This window comes from Eptesicus fuscus, chromosome 9, assembly GCF_027574615.1.
Source record: "Eptesicus fuscus isolate TK198812 chromosome 9, DD_ASM_mEF_20220401, whole genome shotgun sequence".
NCBI classification, from domain to species: Eukaryota; Metazoa; Chordata; class Mammalia; order Chiroptera; family Vespertilionidae; genus Eptesicus; species Eptesicus fuscus.
Window position 1 is genome coordinate 23,089,312 of NC_072481.1, and position 19,767 is coordinate 23,109,078.

Consider the following 19,767-nt stretch of genomic DNA (forward strand, 5'->3'; position numbering starts at 1 on the left):
TAGCCTGAATGGGGGTGGTGACTAGGCCACAGATGAGGGCCTGAGTGGCTGGCTCCTTTATAATTAGGGGACATGAGTGGGATGCCCGGACTGGGGATGAGGGAATGGGTGGGATGCTTGACTGTACTAGGAGGCATGCCTGGGGCCTGTAGGAAGACTATTCTGTGTACAGGGGTCTGGATGGAGTAACATGAGAGCCTGTTCCGCATAGAGAGAGTCAAAGGTGATAGAGGCCCCCCTCTGAGCCAAGGGCTTCCTCGGAATAAAGGTCCTGTCCACTCCATGTGCCCTGTGAGAGTCTGAGACATGGCTGCGAGGCTGAGTGCACGTGACAGGATCCCTGCCCTCTCTGAGTTCCTTTTGCACCCTGAGCATTTACAGGAGGCAGCGTGGAATAGGGGACAAGGGTGGCACCTGCCTTTGGGTCAGAACCGGGATGGAAATCCCAGCAAGCCATTTACTGGCAACTGGACTGGAGCAAGTGACATGCCTGCTCCCCACACAGTTTATGTCCCTGGAAAATGGAGGCAGTGTTATCAATTGTGCAGGAGTGGGGTCAAGTGAGGGTTAGAGGTGAGGTACCTAAAGGGCCCTTGGCACACAGACACCCTCAGGACAGTGTTATCACCATAATTATGGTTATGCTCATTGGAACTGGTGCCGGCAGGGAGGTATGAAATACGTCTAGGGGAGGAGAGGGCAGGAATTGGGAGTCAGTTTGCTTAAGAGTATAGACTCTAGAATCAAAGATTTTAAGTCTCCACTTCATAATTTATTACGGTGTGACCTCGCGTTAAGTTGCTTAACCTAAGTCTTAAATTTTCCCATCCATAAAGTGAGAATAATGCTAGAAATTAGGGACATTAGGGTCATTAAATTAGATGAACACATAAACAGTTTGTCTAGGCCCTGGCACAGAGTTAGTGCTCAATAAACACTATTTGTTTTCTTGTTATTATTTTTAACTCCTCTTCAGAACTTCAGGAGGTACATGTGGGACAGGGCAACGGGGGTGGGAGCTCTAGATGGACATGAGGCAGGGTGTGATGGGGCAGTGGGAGCAGGAGAGGACACAGGAGATGCGTGCAGTCCCCATCCAGCGCACCCATGCTTGCCATGTGCCCGCTCGCTGCTGGCTGTGCTGACAGCAAAGAAGTGAATCAGACAGAGTTGCTACTGACCCAGTGGGGGAGGCAGATGTGTTCACGGAAGGGAAACCCAGGTGTAATGGTGCTACAGTGGTCAGAGGGCTCCACTTGGGGAAGGCTTCACGGAGGAGGAGGCATTTGAGGGGACCGGGAAGGATGAGTAGCCATTGGTGAGGCTGGCACAATGGTCCACATCTCTGCATACGGCAGCCAGCCCCGTCAGTGCCAGCACCTCCCACTGACGGCTTCCTCCCTAAATGGCCTGGTGGGCCCAGTAATGAGGTCTCTAATGAGCCTCACTGTGTAGTCACGCAAATGCCAGGGAGAAAGGCAGATCCCTAGGCCAGTTCACCCCTGCTTGCCCGCGGGATGGGCATCTGTCGGTGGTGGGGCAGGGCTGAGGGAGTGGGGAGAGGAGCTGAAAGCAGGCCCAGAATAGAAGTGGTGGCACTTGAGGGCAGTCAGGACAGGTCTCAGGTCTGACCTAGGCTGGAAGTTAGGCTGCAAGCAGCTGGGAGCTGTGTCCTTGGGTCCCCCGCTGGGCCTTGGGGCCAGTGAGGGAGCCAAGGAGTCAGGCCCAGATAATGCAGCTTTGTTGACAGTGGCAGCTCTGCCTGGCACCCCGGGCACAGCCTTCAGCGGCTTCTCCATCACCTCTCAGCTGCCCCCACCAGCACTCCTTGCCACTTACGAGAGCAAATGTGGGCCAGTAGACTCCCTGGTGAACCAACTTCCTTCCCGCTCCTATCCATGAAGGGCCTTCTCTGTGCCTGGCACAGTGCTCAGCATGTCACATGCATTGTCTCATTTGATCCTCAAAACCTAAGTGGAAACTAGTGCTATCTCCAGTTTGCAGATGGGGCTCAGAGAGGCAAAGTCACTTGTCTAAAGCTACACAGCTAGGACTCGAACCCAGGTCTGTCTGACTCTAAAGCCTGTGCACCGAACCTCTGCTGAATTATCGTGGCCAAGCTAGTGGCCAACAGTCTGGCCACTTCCCTTGCATGACCTGTCTTCTGTGGGCATCTTGGTCTTGGGGACCCCATGATCTTTTTTCTCTGGCAGGCAGAGGTAGAGCATGTGCCTCCCCTCCGCTCCCCCCCCCACCCCACGCGCGCGCGCGCGCGCGCACACACACACACACACACACACACACACACACACCCTGCCAGGTTGGTGTCTGACCAGAGGAGGCCTTGGCCCTCGGCGGTGGTGGCAGTCCAGCCAGTGGGCCATCCTTAGGTCTTGCCTAAGGCTGGGCCTCTGCCCTCAGCACCTAGGCCTCAGTGTGGCGGCCCTGCTGGCTGAGGGAGGGCCATGGTGGAGCCGGACTGCGGGATGGGGTCATTTCCTGCCGCCTAAAATAACAGGAAGTGGGTGCTCCTGATTGGAGGCTGGGAACAATGGCCGCCAACCCGAGAGCTCCTTCAGCTCTGCAGTCTCAGTTGGGTTCCCGGCTTTATCATGCACAGAGTCCCGGGGCCTGGCCCCATGGCCTGCCAAGGGTCTGTGGCCGACCGCCGGAGCAGGCTGGCCCTCCGGTTTCACTCGCTCAGACCTGGCTCAGCCAGAAGTGAGGCTGTGTCCCCTAAGGGCCCCACCGTCAGGCATCCCCCAGGGTTTGTCCTTCCTGCCTACCCCCATCCTCCCAGCAGATCTCTCCAGAAGAGGAAACCCAGGAGATTGCCCCTTAGGGTAGCAGAGTGAAAGTACAAACCGTCCAACCGATTCCTGTCCAAACCCCAGCTTTGCTACTCACCAGCTGTGTGACTGAAGCAAGTATCTCAACCTCTCTGAATACATGTCCTCATTTGTAAAATGGAGTAATGGTATCCACCGCATAGGACTGTGGTGGAGATGAAATGGACTGATGTGCTTCAAGTGTCCAGGGGTAACTGACACAGCATTAGCTGTGGCGGCTGTTAACTGGCCATTCCCTGGGCCCCGAGGGGCAAGGCAGAGTGACCTGGATGTGGCTGTGTAAATATACTGGGGACATTGTGTCTTTGAGTGCTGTGTGGGTGTCTCTGAAGCACACAGAGGGGATCCCTGGCGCTCTGTTTGTGTGTGTGTGTGTGTGTGTGTGTGTGTGTGTGTGTGTGTGAGAGAGAGAGAGAGAGAGAGAGAGAGAGAGAGAGAGAGAGAGAGGAATGTGTCTTGTCTCTTGCCATTGTGTGGGCTCTGTCTCTTGCCATTGTGTGGGCTCTGTCCACATGGCGTGTTTCTCTCTCTCTGCGGTGTGTACTCTGTCTCTCTGTGTGTCTTTGCCCCTTTGTCGGCCTCACTGTCTTCGTTTGTCTGGTCCAGTGCTACCACCTAAGGAGCTTCTGTGAGAGCCAGGAGGGGCTCTGGCTAGAGGTGCTGATCTCTGTCCCAATTCCTCTCTCTGCCTCATGCCTCTGCCTCCCCATGCTCCCCGCTCAGGGGTGCTATCTGTGCGCCCCCTCCCCGCAGCGCTCCCTGGCTCTGCCCCCTGCAGGAGGGGCACTCTCCCCACCCTCTGCCCTGCTGCCTCACTTCCTGCCTCCTGGTGGCCAGCCTGGGCAGGAGCCTGCCTTCCCTGCATTCTTGCACTCTGAGCTCAGTGCCTGCGGGCCCCACCTGCACCCTTCACCGTCTGGGGGAAACCTCCCTGGGGAACACCGAATCATTTCCTTCTTCAAGGAACAGGCAGGAGCCTGGGGGAGGGGTGATGCCTATCAGCAGCAGTGTGACATAAGGGTTTTGTCATCGGACAGCTTGGATTTATATCCTACCTCTGACACCGACATGAGCAATTCACTTAATCTGTCTATGTAAATTTCTTACCTGCAAATCGAGGGCCATCTATAGTACGTCCCCTTTAGGATTGTCATAAGAATCAAATGGGATGAGGGAGAGTGCCTAGTATATGGTAGGGCTTCAATAAATCCTTTTGTTTTGTTTCCCTTCGTGGGCTTAGGAGCTGGCAGGGCAAACACAGGGCTCTGATACGATCAAGATGTTATGATTAGAGAGGCTAGGCTTTGGAGAGCTCGGGGTTTGACTGTGCTGGCTAAGTAGCTTTCCTCAATCTGTCCGCCCATCTATCCATCCATTCATCCAGGTGTTCAATAAACAGACGTAAGAACTCCCTACTCTGTGCTGGGCAGGTGCTATATAAGGCTGAGAGAAGGATCGAGACCCTCAACTCTTCTCTCCACGAGCTCTCACGTGGGCAGGGAGGCAAACAGAAAAGCCAGACTGAGTGAGCATGTTGGGAATATCTGGCCGGGCAGCAGTTGTTGGGGTGGGAGGAGAGAGGGACAAGTGGAATGGACTGCCGGCTCCCAGCGGGTGGAGAACAGGCCCTCCTGCAGACCCCAGGTTCAGCCCCTCCTGGGGCCGTTGAGACAGGCCCTCCTGCAGACCCCAGGTTCAGCCCCTCCTGGGGCCGTTGAGAAGACAAGCCTTGTTGACCCTATGACCAGCGCCTGCACCTTTGCCCTGTGAGTTTGTGCCAGGAAAGAAATACAAACTGTCTGCCTCTTATCCAGTTCTTAGCAAATACTTCTGGGAGATATCGATGTAGCCGAATAAAACTCAACAGTGGCTAAAAGCTCACATTTTGACACAAACCAAACATAAAATGAAGGATCACATTTCAGGATCAACAATGGGGATAACCAGAACTTGGTTTAATCATACCTTCTAGATAACTAACCAAGGAAATAATTTGGCTTAATATCATTTGTTTCGGATAACACTGTCCCAATGACATTCGGGCTGGCATAATTCTGAGGAAAATATTTGTATTCCAGGTCAATAGTCCGCCAGGTCCAAAAAAGAGTTCCAAAAGTCCTGTTTGCCTCTCGAGAAGTCTTTCTTGTTGAGCTGCTGGAGTAAACACTCAATATTCTAGTAACTTCTACCCGAGTGCCTTCACCCAGGGAGTTGCCCAAACTCAACTGAGATGGAATTGCCTGTTGTTTTGCTTTCCTTCCAGGTTCATGTCTTTGCAATAAATTGCCACCTGGATTTAGTCTTTGTTAAAGTACAAGTCTCCTTCTCTCTGCACCCGCTTTAGGCAAGGGTGACTTCCAATATAGCACTTGATCCCCATTCAGCAGGCTTTCGTGACTCTCGGGACCTGGCGATGCGGTGTCTGCTGGCGCTGCAGCAGTGAGCCAAGCAGACATGGCCCAGCCCTGGTGGGGCTGACAGTTTAAAAAGAACCACACGCGGACGTTTAAAATTGTGACGGTCACAGTGCGCCAGACAAGAGGCACGTGAAGCCATGACCGTATATAATGAGGGACTTTATCCTGATCAGAGAAGCCCGGGGAAGGCTTCCCGAGGAAACGGGGACTGAGCTGGGTGGGAGCTGAAGGGCACGTGGGAGCTGGGTAAGAAAAGAGGAGGAAGAGCATGTGCAAAGGCCCCATGGCTGGAGGGAGCATGGGTGGTTGTCCGATTAGAAGGTCAGTATGGCTGGAGTGCAGAGAGCAAGTGGGGAGGTGACATGGCGTGGAGATTCAAAAGGTTGGGGGTAGTTGGCGATAAACTACGCCAGCCTTGCAGCTTGGGATCAAGAATTTTATCTTGATCTTCAGAGCAGCGGGAAGCCACTGAGAGGTTTCAGGTGGCAAGAGCACCCTGATCAGATCTGCATTTGGGAACAACTGCCCTGGCTGCTCCGTGGAGAGCAGAGTGAGAATGGGTGCGGGAGAGCAGTGGAGGACTTTGCAATCATCCGGGTAAGAGAGATGCTGATGCTCTCTGGCGGCGGGGAGATCATCGATTTATTCATCCAACGGGCAGTTGTGGAGCACCTGTGTGCCAGCGTCTGTGGCCTTAGATCTAGAACGGCTAACAACACAGACACACATGTGTTCCCTCGTGGAGATTGTCTTCTGCCAATGGGAGAGACTGTTCAAATGTGTTAATGTTGAGGAGGATAACAGCGTTGGAAAGAAGGAAGTGCTGTTGGAGGGAAAGGAGCCACCCAGTGCAGTTTGTCTTTTTAAATAGGGGGTCAGGGGAGGCGTCATTGAGAAGGGACATGGGAGTCAAGACCTGAAGAAGGAGGTGAGGGAGTGAGACCTGCGTAATCCGGGGCAGAGGGAACAGCAAGTGCGAAGCCCTGAGGCAGGAGCTTGCCTGGCACCTGTAAGGAACAGTGGCTGGAAGAGACTGAGCAGGGGGCAAAGAGGAGGAAGAGACGCGGTCTCAGAGGCAATGGTCTGGAGAGGGAGGATCCTGACAGGTCCCGGAGGCCATGTGATGCCTTTGATTTTTCCTCCCCGGCAGATGGGGAATCTTGGAGAATTTTGGCAGAGGAGTGATTTGATCTGACTTATTTTTAAACAGAATCACTTGCTGCTGTGTTGAGAAATGGCCAGAGGGGAACAAAGAATAGCACTGGGTGGGCTTTCATAGGGGATGGCAGTGGCTGAAACACTAGAAGTGAAGCTAGTAAAAGCGATTGGATTCAGAATGTATTTTGCACATTGAGCCAAAGAAGATTTATTGAGAGATTAGATGTGGGATGTAAGATAAGAAAAGATTCTAAAATGACTCCAAGGGTTTTGGCCTGAGAAACTCGAAGGACAGGGTTGCCATTGACTGAGATGGGGTAGACTGGGGGAGGAGCAGCGTTTGGGGGAGGGAATATCAGGAACTCAGTTCTGGATGTGGTAGATTTGGGGTGTCTATAAGACATCCAGGGGTATCAAGTAGGGAGTTGCATGAGCGAAACTGGAACTCAAGGGAGAGGTCTGGGCTGGAGAAGCAAATTTGGTTGTCAGCAGAGTGCTGGTATTTAAAGCCGTGAGTCTGGATGAGGTCACCGAGGGAGTGCGTGTAGACAGAAGGGAGATGAGGTTCTCCACTGAGCCCTGGGGCACTGGGCACTGAGAGGTTAGCAAGTTAAGGAGGGAGCGGCAAAGAAGTCTGAAAAGTCATAGCCAGCAAGGTAGGGAAAATCAGGAGAGGATGTCTTGAAAGCCTGATCAAGGAAGTGTTCAAGGAGCAGCAAGAACCCACTGTGTCAGATGTGGCTGATAGGTTAGATTTAACAATGTGAAGGTCACTGGTGACCTTGAGAAGAGCAGTGTCGTGGAGCAATGAGAGTGGAGGCCTGACCACATGGGTTCTAGTGGCAGGATGGGAAGAAGTGGACAGATTCTGTCGGGCAGGTGCCAGACACAATATACCTACTCACCGTCGGTCCCAACAACTTGCTGAGGAAACTGAGGTTCAGGGCTTGCCCCAGGTCCCACAGCGGAGCTAGGATTCCCCACTCAGGCCTATCCGACTCTAAGACCTTTCTACTTCCCGGCGTCAGACACCAGGTCCAGGTCGTTCAAGCCTCCCTCTTGCCCTCCTCCCAGGTTCCCTTTACGCGGCTTATCAGGACCTAGTTGGAGATTCTGTCTTGCCTGGTGGGTGTGATTTGCCTAGGTCTAGACAAACATCGGCCTACGAGTTTTCCTTGCAACACCTGCAGCACGCACAGGTGCTAGGAGAATGGCAACATACGGGCCTCACCCTCAGCCTTCAAGCTTAGTATTTACAAGCCTAGGCCTTTGGGCCCCAAACAGTTCTGGGTTCAAATGCTGCCCCGTACTAGTTCTATGACCCTGGCACATCTGCTCAGTGGGGTAAGCTTTGATTGTCTCATGTGTGTAGGGGGATCAGAATCTCTGCCTCTCAGAGTTCATGTGAAGATGCAGGATGGAGATTCAGAGGGTCTAGCTCTACTCCTGGTGGGGTAAGCACTCACTGAATAGTTCCCACTACAATAAGTCCGCAACGCCGTCAATAGGTTCTGTGACTTCAAGTGAAACAACATACAATGAGACCAATTTTACCATAGGCTAATTGATAGAAACAAGAGTTAAGTTCCTGTGGTACCTCATCAATGCAATGTTATAACAAAAGGATGTTGTATGAAACTACATTACTGTCTTCCAGGACCTGCGGTGGTTTTATTGCTGATTAGAGCTGGAAGGGAGTTTGCAGGTGGCTGGGAAATAGACCAGCCATGACCAGGCAGCTGGGAGCTGGCACGAGGAGTGCTGGCTGGACTGGCATGGAGTCTCAGGGCTCTTGGGGAGACAGGGCCTCAGCTGAGGCTCTTGCCTGGAGCCCAGGAAGCTAGAAGGGGAGGAATGAGGGGAAAATAGTGTGAGCCTTACATAATTTCATTGTGTAACATGTATGACCTCATACTGCTTAAACAGAGGCAGGCTGGTGAAATGAGTAAGAGCATGGATTCTGGTGACAGATGCTGGGTTCAAGTCCAGCCTCCATCACTCACCAGCTGAGTGACCTCAAATCACTTTACTCAATGTCTCTTTGCTTTACTTTCCTCATCTGTACAAGAGAGATATTTATAGTGTCTCCTTCACAAGTATTTTCAGTGAGGACTAAAGTAATATGTGTAAAGTGCTTTCAATTTAGGAAGCTCTTGGGAAATGTATAAGCGTTAGTGGTTATTCTTATCACTAACACTCCTCACAATCCTGTGAGGCAGGTACTGTCTGCATTTTATAGAGGAGGAGCTGTGACACAGAGAGGGTCTGTAACGAGCCCAAGGTCACACAGTCAGTGGGAAAGCCGGAATTCACATTCAAATAGTCTGCCTTTACAGCCCATACTCAACCACCGAACATCTGTCTCCTCTAAAAAAGGCACCCCATCCCAAAGGCGGTACCTTGGGCGTCCCTGCACACACATTGCCACCCACAGGGATGGGGGGTTTGCCACCTCCTGAAAGGGCCAGAGTTCCCAGAAGAGAGGACCTAGTATAGTGAAGGCACCTAATAGGAGCAAGTAATGCTTCCCTAGATTCACCTTCCCGTGGACCCTGGCCCTGCTGCCTAAGCCCCGGCCAGTGGCTGTGTCCCCCACTGGTCTCTTCAGTCCCAGAGTCGCAGCAGATGGCACTAGGGCTCAACACGCAGAGGCTTCTCTTTGGGAGCTTTGTAAGACCCACAGGGAGAGGGAGGAAAGTTCTGTTTCCTGGCACTTTACCGGCATCCCTGGGCTTGGGATCATTGCCCCATTTTACAGATATGAAAGCTGAGGCTTAGAGGAATTGATTCACTTGCCCAAGGTTATCTGCCAGGGAAGTGGGCCCTCCTGTCCTGTCTTGGGATAGTGACATCAGAATTGGGCCCTCAACTGAAGCTGAGGCCTGTCTTTCAGCTGCCCCATAGTGTACACGTGCTCACATGTGTGCATACACAGGTGCATACCAAGTCATGTGGCTTCCTGCCTTGGCTCTTTGGTATCTTCTACAGAGTCCCTAAAATACTAATGTCTTAAGAGAAGAAAGCTGAAGGTGGTTGGAAAAGAAGAAAAGATTACAAAGTGGACAGAGCTGGTTGCCCATCCAGTTGGGGATCCTACTTGTGCCCATGCTATGGCCCTCCTCTTCTCCAGTCCCACGTGCCCAGCACTGGCACCCTGTGAGAACCAGACCGGGGTTGGGCGCTGGGACCCTGAGGTAAAGCAGAAAGGTGAGGGAGGCAGACGTGGAAACCAGTCATTACCATTTGGAGCATCAAAAAGTGCTACAAACCTTCAGGTGGTTTTTTGTTGTTGTTGTTTGTGGGATTTTAAAAATTTTATTTTAGAATTTTTAAAATTTTATTTTAGTGAAGAAGGGGGAGAAAAAGAAAGAGAAACATTGCTTTGTTGTTCCACTTATCTACATATTAATTAGTTGATTCTTGTATATGCCCTGGCTGGGGATCAAACCCGCAACCTTGGTGTATCGGGACGACACTCAAACCAACTGAGCTACCTGGGCAGGGCTCCTCAGTTTTTCCAGCACACAGCCTGCTTCCTTCTGCCCCTTGGCAAACGCTCTTTTTGCCAGAACCCTCTCCTCCTGATTTTGCCAACTCCAGCTCATCCTTCAGAGCTCAGCTTCATTGTTACTTCTTCAGGAAACCCCCAAATGTAGGTTAACCATCTCTGCTATGTTACCCCCTGACAGAGTCCTTATTCTCTACTGTAACTGCCTGGCTCTTTGTCTGCCCTGCTTGAGGGTGGGACCATGGCTATTTTCTCACCATTATATCATTAGTGTCTGGAACAGTGCCTGGTACATAGAAGGAACTCAATGAACATGTTGGGTGAATGAATGAACAAGTCGGTTGGGCAAGGAAAGAGCTTCGCATTGAATTGATGGTGCCGATGTCCTGTCTGACTCTCCTCTCTTGTGTTGGTGTTCCAGCTATGGCAGCCAGGACGCCCCCAGAGCCAAGACCTTCTCCAGAAGGTGATCCCTCTCCGCCGCCACCACCACCACCGACGTCAGCCCTGGTGCCCGACACTCCCCCGGACACCCCTCCCGCCATGAAGAATGCCACTAGCTCTAAGCAGCTCCCACTGGAACCAGAGAGCCCCCCAGGGCCGGTCGGGCCTAGACCAGCCCCCCAGCAGGAAGAGTCCCCTTTGTCAGAAGCAAAGACCAGGGGACCCACCCCACCAGCCACAGGCCCACGGGATTCCAGGCCTCCTCGAAGGAGCAGCCAGCCATCCCCAACGGCAGGGCCAGCCTCTGACAGCCCTTCTGCCAAGCAAGGTGTGTGTGATGTCCTTAGTCCTGGCCCAGACCCCTTAGCTCAGGGTTCCAGCCCTATGACACCACCAAAGGGAGTCTCTGCCCTGGAGGAGATGGGGAAAGGGATGGGGAGGTCCTGGGGGGGAGGGTCCCTGAGGCTGACTATCCTTTGGAAGAGCCACTTGATCTAAATCTATTCTTGTTCCCTCTACTAAGATGCGAAGAAGGCAGGAGAGAGACACAAACTGGCAAAGGAGCGGCGAGAAGAGCGGGCCAAATACCTGGGTGAGTGTTTAGGAAATATCATCTTCCTCAACATCATCATCGTCATCATTAATGCCCTATTAACATTAACACGTCTGGACACTTAATTATGTGGACTGTGCTGAGAGCAGTACCTGGATTATCCCAGCTGATGCTCTCAACCCATTTTGAGGATGAGGAAACTGAGGCTCAGAGAGATGAACTCATTTGCTGCAGTCACGTAGCTCATGGAGTACCCAAGATTCAGACCAGAGGCTCATGCTTTTAATCACAGCCCACGGAAATCAGTCCAACAGGCCCCAAAGTCAGACGGGTCTGGCACTAAAGAACTCAGTTGTTCTCAGTGCCAAGTGACTGTGAGGCCAGTGCGGGAGAACTAGGCCTCCCATCCTGAGGCCTGAGCCCGTCAGCAGGAAACCCTTTAATTTGAGGGGGAGTCTGAGCACCTCCCCAAAAGCAGGCAGGAGAAAGTCCCACCCAGGAAGGTCCTCCTTCTGCAGAATCCCTCACACCCCTTGGGGCCCCTTTCCCACAGCGGCCAAGAAGGCAGTGTGGCTGGAGAAGGAGGAGAAGGCCAAGGCCCTGCGGGAGAGGCAGCTGCAGGAGCGCCGGCGGCGGCTGGAGGAGCAGCGGCTCAAAGCCGAGCAGCGCCGGGCAGCTCTGGAGGAGCGGCAGCGGCAGAAGCTGGAGAAAAACAAGGTGCGTTGATGTTGACTCTGTGCATGGATCTGCATACCCATGTGCGCACACATCTGTACACTGGCTCAGTGTGTACACATCTGTGTTTGCGCCTCTGAGTCACCTCTGTCTACACGGTTATATCTGTGTGCACACCTATCATTGGGTCTCTGTGGGTTCCATATCTGGGCATCTGTGCAATAGCAGACATGGTCGGGTCAGTACTTGCCAAGGTGGGCACCTGTAACTGTGTGCTGTCAGACAGTATTTGTGTGAGTGTGTGTGTGTGTGTGTGTGTGTGTGTGTGTGTTTGCTCGCTCGCTCGCGCACGCCCTGTGTGTGGGTGTTTGCATGCAGAGATGAGTCTGGATGAGTGTGCTGAGCACCCAGGTGAGGAGATCCTTGACTTTCATTCCATCAGTGAGGAAATGAAAGTGTGGCCTGGCTCTGCCCATCGGCCTCAGGCTGAAAGGAAAACATTGCCTCAAGGTCAGGACCCACAGTGCCAAGGGGACATGACCCCACCTGGGAGCCCCAGGCAGGGAGAGTCCCACCCTGTGCTCGGAGAAACAGCTCATACACTCAGGAAATGACTCAAGAACAGTGAAAAGCTCCCCAAGAACAAGGGATCTGCCGCAGATGGTCCTTAATCATAGCAAGAATTCAGTAACCTTGGTTACCTGCAGTGAGTCAGAAAACTTCTGGGGAAGGGCATTGTCCCCGGAGAGAGAGGGCTCTTTCTCCCAGGTACGATGAAGGATTTTGAACCCAGACTTCCCTTTTCTCGCCCTCCCCACCAGGAGCGCTATGAAGCAGCCATCCAGCGGTCAGTGAAGAAAACGTGGGCAGAAATCCGGCAGCAGCGCTGGTCCTGGGCAGGGGCCCTGCACCACAGCTCCCCAGGACGTAAGACCAGTGAGTGGGCTGGAGGGGCTGGTGGGTGGGTGGGTGGGCGAGGCGGGGACCTGAGGCGTGGGGGAAGGGAGCAGCTGCAGTGCTAGGACTGGCAGCTCCCTGCAGCAGGTATGCCTTGCTTCCTGTGACTTGTGGCTTCTGGAATGGTCTGTGGACCAAATTGTCCCTTCTCAAGGACCTCCATTATCCAGTCAGAGATGGATTCTCTTCATTTGGTTTGCTCGTCAAACCTGTCGTTTTAGGTTTAGCCTTCTTTGCTCCTGACAATTATTATTAGTTGATGCTATGTAAAAGAGGACTCTAATGCCCTGTAGACATGGGATATTAAAAAAAAATGTCGCACTCCCCAACGCCCCCACCCCTTATGTACCTGTCTTGGAGGGTAGATTTTTGTCTCTGAGTTTTCTTCACGTAGGGCCATCATGGATTTTGGTCTGATTCTTTGCTGGCATGTTTGGATATCTTTATGTAATGGCAAGGTTCAGTGTTTCCAGCTGTGTATCTCTTGGTGTATGTGCTCATGGATCTGGGCATTGTGTGTCTTGATATGTTTGCCTTGGTGTGTTCGTGGCCTTGTGGACCTTGGTGAGGACTCCCAGCTCTGGCACTTGTGGTGTGACCTCTGACTTCTCGATGTCTCACTTTCTTCATCTGTAAAATGGGGATAACAATACTGCTTGCCTCCGAGGTTGTAGGTAGATGTTTGGGAGAATCAAGTGAGGTAACATGTGTGTGGTGTCCAGCACAGTGCCTGGGACATGGTAAGCATCCCAACAAATGTTAGCCGTTACAAATACCATAATTAAGTTGCTTCGATGTGTTCGTGCCTGTGTGCATCTGGGTCTGACATGTTCTCTCTCAGTGTTTGTGTTTCTGTAACTGTGCATGTCTGCACACACGTGTGCATGCAAAAATGCCTATCACTCTATATGCCTGTGCCTGCATGTCTTTTGTGTCTGTATGAATATGTGGATTTGTGCAAATGACTGTGACTGTGGGTTCCTCTGTTTAGGAACGTCTCTGCATCGTCCCAGTGTGTGGGTGTTGTGGCCAGAGCGCCTTGGCTGGGCAGTGTCAGCAAGTGCAGCACTGGGTGGCTGTGGGGGAGGGCTTGCCGCGCCCAGCCCTAGGGAATGGCTTCTGGGCCAGGAAATCTGTAGTTGCTCTAGTTTTACTCCATCTCCTCCTTCTGTTCCATCTCGTCGGCTCCCCCAATACAGGTTGTCCCTGATCACCTATCCCAACCCTCCTCCCAGAGCCAAGTCTGCCTCCTCCTCCCCTTCCTAGCCTGCCCACTCCTCCCTTTCCCACCTGCCCGCGGAGCATCCTGCATGGAAGGCCTCAGTGTGCCCCGGCTCCTGTGTGGCCCGGCCCTAATGCCGTGTCTTTTCCCCTCTAGGTGGGAGCAGGTGCTCTGTGTCGGCAGTAAACCTGCCCAAACACGTGGACTCTATAATCAACAAGCGGCTCTCAAAGTCCTCTGCCACGCTCTGGAACTCCCCCAGTAGAAGTAAGAGAAGGCCCAGCCCTGCTCCCTCCAGAGTCCCTTGTAGCTCCCAACCAGCCTCCAGAGCTCAGCAAGAACCCCAGGTCCCCGGAGTCCTCACATACTCTAGGTCTCCATCCCCACTCTACCCCACCTGGGGTTCTGTGCCCCTCGGGGGAGCCGGCATTTGGGTCTGGACGCTGAGGACAGAGATGTGCCCTGCAGGGAGGAGAACAGAGACAAAGGACAGAGAGCAGGCAGAGACCTGGCAGGGGCCTCGAGAGCAGGTGGGGGTGGGGGTGGGGGTGGGAATGGGCAGGCAGCCTCATCTGCAACCACAGCCAGCTGGCCTAGGCCAGCCTTAGGCAGGTGGCCTTGCCCCCGAGTACCAGACTGGCCTGGGTGCTATGTGTGTGGAGGGGGCCCCTTTTTCTGGCTCCACCTTAGAGGGTCCATGCAACCCTGCCCTCTCTGCCTTAGAACCCCAGCCATGGCCGTGGCCGGCTCCAGAGCTGTGGCCAACCAGGGTGGCATGGCCCCTGCTTCTCACTGCCCTGGTGCTCACATGTGAAGGGCCATGGTAGGAGCTATTTATAAGTTTCTCCAGCTTTTATTTGGTTGCTCTGTTGCCTAGCAACCAAATCAGCTGTTGTACCAAACCCACCTGACTGAGACTTAAAAATATCTCAGCAGCTGAGGGGACAGAGGAGGGTGGCCCAGGGCAGCCAGGCCCCCTAGCAGCCTCACCCTGTCATGGGATGCGTAAAAGTTAGGACTCTCCTGAGTCAGAGGAGCACAAGGACCCTTACTGTCCCAAATCCTTGGGGTCATGCCTCTCCAGCCCTCTGATGGCAGGAGGGAAAGGGTGCTACGGTGGGACCCTTACTGGCGGCTCCTTGCTTTACTCACCGCAGAGCCCTTCCATCTGCGGGAGTGGTGGGAGCAGACCCTCATGCTATACAGCACTTTGCCCTGGAAAGTGTCTTGTTGCCTTGGTCTGCAGTGGGGGTCAGACTCGAGGGCGAGAAGTGTGGCCAGGGGTGATCAGAATAGAGCCCTCCTGGGGAGACTCCTTGGGCTTGGCATGGGATGGTACCTGGCCACCCCCTTTTGCTTTTGCCTGTGCCCTGCAGCTCCCCTGCGGTAACCAGCTCCTCCTGGCATTCTCCCCCTAGATCGAAGCCTGCAGCTGAGCGCCTGGGAGAGCAGCATCGTGGACCGTCTCATGACGCCCACCCTTTCCTTCCTGGCACGGAGTCGCAGTGCAGTCACACTGCCCCGCAATGGCCGGGACCAGGGTAGGGGCAGCGGCCCTGGGAGAGCCCCCATGAGGGGCCGGGCAGTGGCCAGCCTCACGTGTGGGCCACATCCCAACCGCACTCATCCTTCTGCAGCCGTGCCGGTGTGCCCGCGCTCGGCCTCTGCCAGTCCCCTGATGCCACCATGCAGCGCCCCCCGCAGCAGCATGCACCGCTGCACCCCCTCCTCCGGGGAGCGTGGGGAGCGCCGCAAGCCCAGCTCGATGGGCAGCCCCACCCCGGTCCACCGCAGGCCCCAGTCCTCACCGGTAAGTAGCCGTGCAGGTGGGCACAGGGAGCCCAGCTTGGGAGTGTGGGCACCACTGACTTCTGTTCCCTGCCTCCCGCTCTCCATCCCCTTCCTCCCTAGGTGCAGAAAAAGGAGAAGAAGGACAAGGAGCGGGAAAATGAGAAGGAAAAGAGTGCCCTGGCCCGGGAGCGCAGCAAGAAGCGTCAGTCACTGCCCGCCTCGCCACGCCCTCGCCTCCCTGCTGGCCCGGCCTCTGAACTCAGGTGGGCACCCACCTTTTGGGTGTTTTGGTCACTGAAGTACCTTAGCACCTAGAACAGTGCCTAGCACCTGGTAAGCTCTCAACAAATACCTGCTGAGTGAATGAAGGAACCTGTCAGGTACTGTTCTGGGTGCTAAGGACACTTTGGTGAGCCAAACCACGCCTCATTCTTGCTCTTATTAATCTTGCTGACTATTCATCAAATGAATGTGTAGCCCTAGCTGATGAGGTTCAGGGAACAGTGCATGAGCGCGTCCCATGCACGAAGGGGTCCCCATTCAATTCCCAGTCAGGGCACATGCCCAAGTTGTGGGCTTGATCTCCAGTAGGGGGTGTGCAGAATGCAGGAGATCGATGTTTCTCTCCCTCTTCCTTCCTCTCTCATTCTAAAAACATATGTATTTTTTAAAAAGAATATGTAATTGCAAACTGGGATATATACTCTCAAAGGAAATACTATGGTTATGTGAGAGCATATAAGGTGGGGGTGCTGGCCTAGCCTGGAAGGGACATCCCCAGGGTGTGTATATGGATGTGTGGACTCTGTGCCCTCCAGGCTTAACATTTCCCTTTTTTTCTCAGTCCCAAATCTAAGGCCCGGCCATCCTCTCCCTCCACATCCTGGCACAGGCCTGCCTCTCCCTGCCCCAGCCCAGGGCCCAACCATGCTCTACCCCCAAAACCACCATCCCCTCGAGGCACCACTGCATCACCCAAGGGGCGGGTTCGGAGGAAGGATGAGGCAAAGGAGAACCCCAGTGCGGCAGGACCCGAGGACAAGAACCAGAACAAGGGCAAGACCAGTGAAGAGAAGGAGCCTGCAGCCCTGGCCTCACCGGCACCCTCACCTGTGCCCTCACCCACCCCAGCCCAGCCCCAGAAGGAACAGCCCACAGCCGAGATCCCTGCAGGTGGGCATGAAGAGAGAAGGTGGAAAGGGGGGCAGGGCAAGAGAAGACAACTTGTCCTGTGCGGGGGAGGTGGTCAGAGGTGTGGCCCAGAGAGGACTGTGGACTGGGTTTTGGAAGATAGGACCTTCAGCAGGGCCAGTCCCAGGGCACAGGCCAGAGAAGAGGAGCTCGTGTCTAAGTTGATGGAAAAAGTTGAATGGGTGGGTCAGCCTGAGGTCCAGGAAGCAGGCATGCAGGGGTGCTGGAGGTGCCTGAGCTGACTCCTGGACCTTGTTTCCACTCCAGATACTGCTGTCCTGACCTCACCCCCAGCCCCGGCATCCCCAGCCCCTGCACCCCCAGCCCCTGCTCCCCCAGTGACTCCCAGCAAACCCATGGCCGGCACCACAGACCGCGAAGAGGCTACTCGGCTCCTGGCTGAGAAGCGGCGCCAGGCCCGGGAGCAGCGGGAGCGCGAGGAACAGGAGCGGAGGCTGCAGGCAGAAAGGGACAAGTGCGTGCACCCGTGGGACGGAGGGGGATGAAGGGGACCCATATGGAGGCTGCTAAAGAAGCGTGGACCGAGCACGAGTTTCCTTTGTCCCCCAGGCGAATGCGAGAGGAGCAGCTGGCTCGGGAGGCCGAGGCCCGGGCAGAGAGGGAGGCAGAGGCCCGGAGGCGGGAAGAGCAGGAGGCCCGAGAGAAGGCGCAGGCTGAGCTGGAAGAGCAGGAGCGGCTGCAGAAGCAGGTGCCTGGACTGATGGATTGACGGGCAGGGCAGGGCTGGGCTGGGCTGGGCGCGGGCGCCTCCTGCTGGTGGGCCGAGTGCTGGCCTGGAAGGAAGGCTGGAGTCCAGCTGCTTAAAGCTCACTGGGGTCTTTGGCAGAAAGAGGAGGCCGAAGCCCGGTCCCGGGAGGAGGCAGAACGGCAGCGTCTGGAGCGGGAAAAACACTTCCAGCGCGAGGAGCAGGAGCGGCAGGAGCGCAAAAAGGTATTGGAGCCGGAGCCACGGCCCCCGGTGGGCGGGGCTCCGGTGGGCGGGGCGGGGCTTCTTGGGGCGGAGCCTTTCTGGGCCTGGTCCCTGTTTTGGTTAGTGGTACTAGTAGGGTTACGGGAGTGGGAGCTGCCTTGGACTTGTAAAGGGTAGGACACGAGGGTATTGGGGTGAGTTCTGGTTCCTGGCCTGTAAAGAACTGGTATGAGCTGGAAGGGCCCTGAGACCCCAGGCCTGGGGCTGATGGTGGGAGGTTTAGGATTGGGGCGGCGCTTGGGCCTAACCGATATGGGGCTTCCAAACAGCGTCTGGAGGAGATCATGAAGAGGACTCGGAAGTCAGAAGCTGCTGAAGCCAAGGTCAGGGTTCCCCAAAGGGCAGCGTTGGGAGTGCGGGTCGGGTGAGGAGGAGGCTGGGGGATAGCATTCAGGGTGGAGGAAGGAGGCTGAGGCAGGCTGCCCAGGGTCTCGGGGTGGGGGGGTGGGGGGGTGGGGGGGTGGAGAATTCGGCACCTCAGTCAGGTGGGACCACATACACCCTGAGTCTGATTGCTCTTCCTCTTCACAGCAAAAGCTGGAAAGAAAGGAGGCAAACACCAACAATTGTAGCCCAGGTAAAGGCCCTATTCCCCTCTGTCCCTTTCACCACCCCATCACCATACCTCCTCCTCTCACCAGCCTGCAACTGATGGCCATTCCTTCCCTGTGATAGACACTGTCAAAGCCGAAGACTCCCGGTCCTCAGGGCTGCAGAAGGAGGCTGTGCAGAAAGAGGAGCTGGCCCCCCAGGAGCCTCAGTGGAGGTACCAGCTCCCAATCCCGGGGACCTGGGCAGGAAGTCAGGGGCAGGCTGGAGCTGTGGGGGTGCCTGGGCTGTCCTAGGATGTGAGGTGCCTGAGTGTGTTCCTGCATCCACAGCCTGCCTAACAAGGAGTCCCTGGTGAATGGCCTGCAGCCTCCCCCAGCACACCAGGAGAATGGCTTCTCCCCCAAGGGACCCTCTGGTGAAAAGAGCCTGGGCCGAACGCCAGAGGCACTCCTGCCCTTCGCTGTGGTGCAGCCCCCACAGGTCACAGGTAGGGACCCCTGACTCCCAGGCCCACAGCCTTCCCTCCCAGCAGCCTTCCCAGAACTCCCCAGCCTTGCCCTCTGTTCCAGCTCTGCCAGAGGCCTTCTCACACTCCACATGCCACCCCCACCCCGGCTGGCCTGGCTTGGAGGCATAGTTTGCCTGACTGTTTCCCCTCCCGCTTTTTCCCCAGAAGTCCTTTAAGGGGTTGCCTTGGATCCAGGCACAGCTATGAGGGCTCCTCTGCATCGTCTACCAGGATGTCTGGGAAAGAAAGAACCAGAACAAAGCCGGAAGTGGCCTGGGCCCCTGGGGGTGGGTCCTCTGTTATTTTTAATCAGCACCTTATAGACTGTTGTCTCTGGCTGGAGCCAGGCCCTGCCCCTCTGTGCATTTGTGTGCTCACACGCGCGGAAACCTCCCACACACACATACACTCACAGCCTCTCCGGCCTCCTTCCTTGGGGAAGGGCCGCCTGTAGTATTTGCCTTGGTTTGGTGGGGTACAGTGGATGTGAATACTGTAAATAGCTTGTGCTCAGACTCCTCTGCCTGGAGGGGGCGGGTGCAGGAGGCAGACCCTCCCAAGACTCCCTGGGGAGATCTTCCTCTCTATTTAACTGTAACTGAGGGGGAGCCCAGGTTTGGGGTTGGGGAGCACCTTGGGCCACAGGATGCTGGTTGCTTTAGGGGTACCCATGCCCCTGCCCTCGCCTGGAATCAGTGTTATTGCATCTGATCAAACTTCTCCAGAAATAAAGTGAGAATAATCCTGCCAGTCCTGTCTGTCCTTGGGGCTGGCGGTGGGGGTGGCAGCAGGTGACCTCCCGAGTTCTAAGAAGAACTTAAGGAGCCAGGGCCTGGGGATATCTACTCCTGCCTGACAGTAGTCCTAGTGGTCTTCCAGTTTAGTCATGAATTCATTCATTTATTCATCTCACAAGGATGGTGCATTTACTCTGTACCAGGCAGTGGTCAC

General features: G+C 54.9%; 2 protein-coding genes across 6 annotated transcripts in view; one reads left to right on the top strand and one right to left on the bottom strand.

Annotated features, from left to right (window-relative positions):
• The window catches only part of TRAPPC3 (trafficking protein particle complex subunit 3), a 22,861-nt gene extending 19,857 nt beyond the window's left edge, over nucleotides 1-3,004 (bottom strand). Inside the window, exon 1 of the mRNA XM_054720485.1 lies at nucleotides 2,908-3,004. The gene's annotated coding sequence lies outside the window, so the exon portion shown is untranslated. The remainder of the gene's footprint in view (nucleotides 1-2,907) is intronic.
• Nucleotides 1-19,566, top strand: part of MAP7D1 (MAP7 domain containing 1) — a 21,453-nt gene extending 1,887 nt beyond the window's left edge. The window contains exons 2-18 of one of the 5 annotated variants that reach the window (XM_028159999.2): nucleotides 10,354-10,704; nucleotides 10,900-10,968; nucleotides 11,483-11,646; nucleotides 12,426-12,540; nucleotides 13,940-14,050; nucleotides 15,202-15,324; nucleotides 15,421-15,593; nucleotides 15,695-15,837; nucleotides 16,419-16,747; nucleotides 17,033-17,240; nucleotides 17,336-17,474; nucleotides 17,613-17,717; nucleotides 18,026-18,079; nucleotides 18,288-18,333; nucleotides 18,432-18,522; nucleotides 18,638-18,795; nucleotides 18,982-19,566. In XM_028159999.2, coding sequence (XP_028015800.1) covers nucleotides 10,354-10,704; nucleotides 10,900-10,968; nucleotides 11,483-11,646; nucleotides 12,426-12,540; nucleotides 13,940-14,050; nucleotides 15,202-15,324; nucleotides 15,421-15,593; nucleotides 15,695-15,837; nucleotides 16,419-16,747; nucleotides 17,033-17,240; nucleotides 17,336-17,474; nucleotides 17,613-17,717; nucleotides 18,026-18,079; nucleotides 18,288-18,333; nucleotides 18,432-18,522; nucleotides 18,638-18,795; nucleotides 18,982-18,992 — 2,390 coding nt within the window. In that variant the 3' untranslated portion in view covers nucleotides 18,993-19,566. Of the gene's footprint in view, nucleotides 1-10,353; nucleotides 10,705-10,899; nucleotides 10,969-11,482; nucleotides 11,647-12,425; nucleotides 12,541-13,939; nucleotides 14,051-15,201; nucleotides 15,594-15,694; nucleotides 15,838-16,418; nucleotides 16,748-17,032; nucleotides 17,241-17,335; nucleotides 17,475-17,612; nucleotides 17,718-18,025; nucleotides 18,080-18,287; nucleotides 18,334-18,431; nucleotides 18,523-18,637; nucleotides 18,796-18,981 lie in introns of all 5 variants that reach the window. The other 4 variants (XM_054720481.1, XM_028159996.2, XM_028160001.2 and 1 more) reach the window with 4 other exon arrangements.
• Nucleotides 19,567-19,767: the final 201 nt, after the last annotated feature.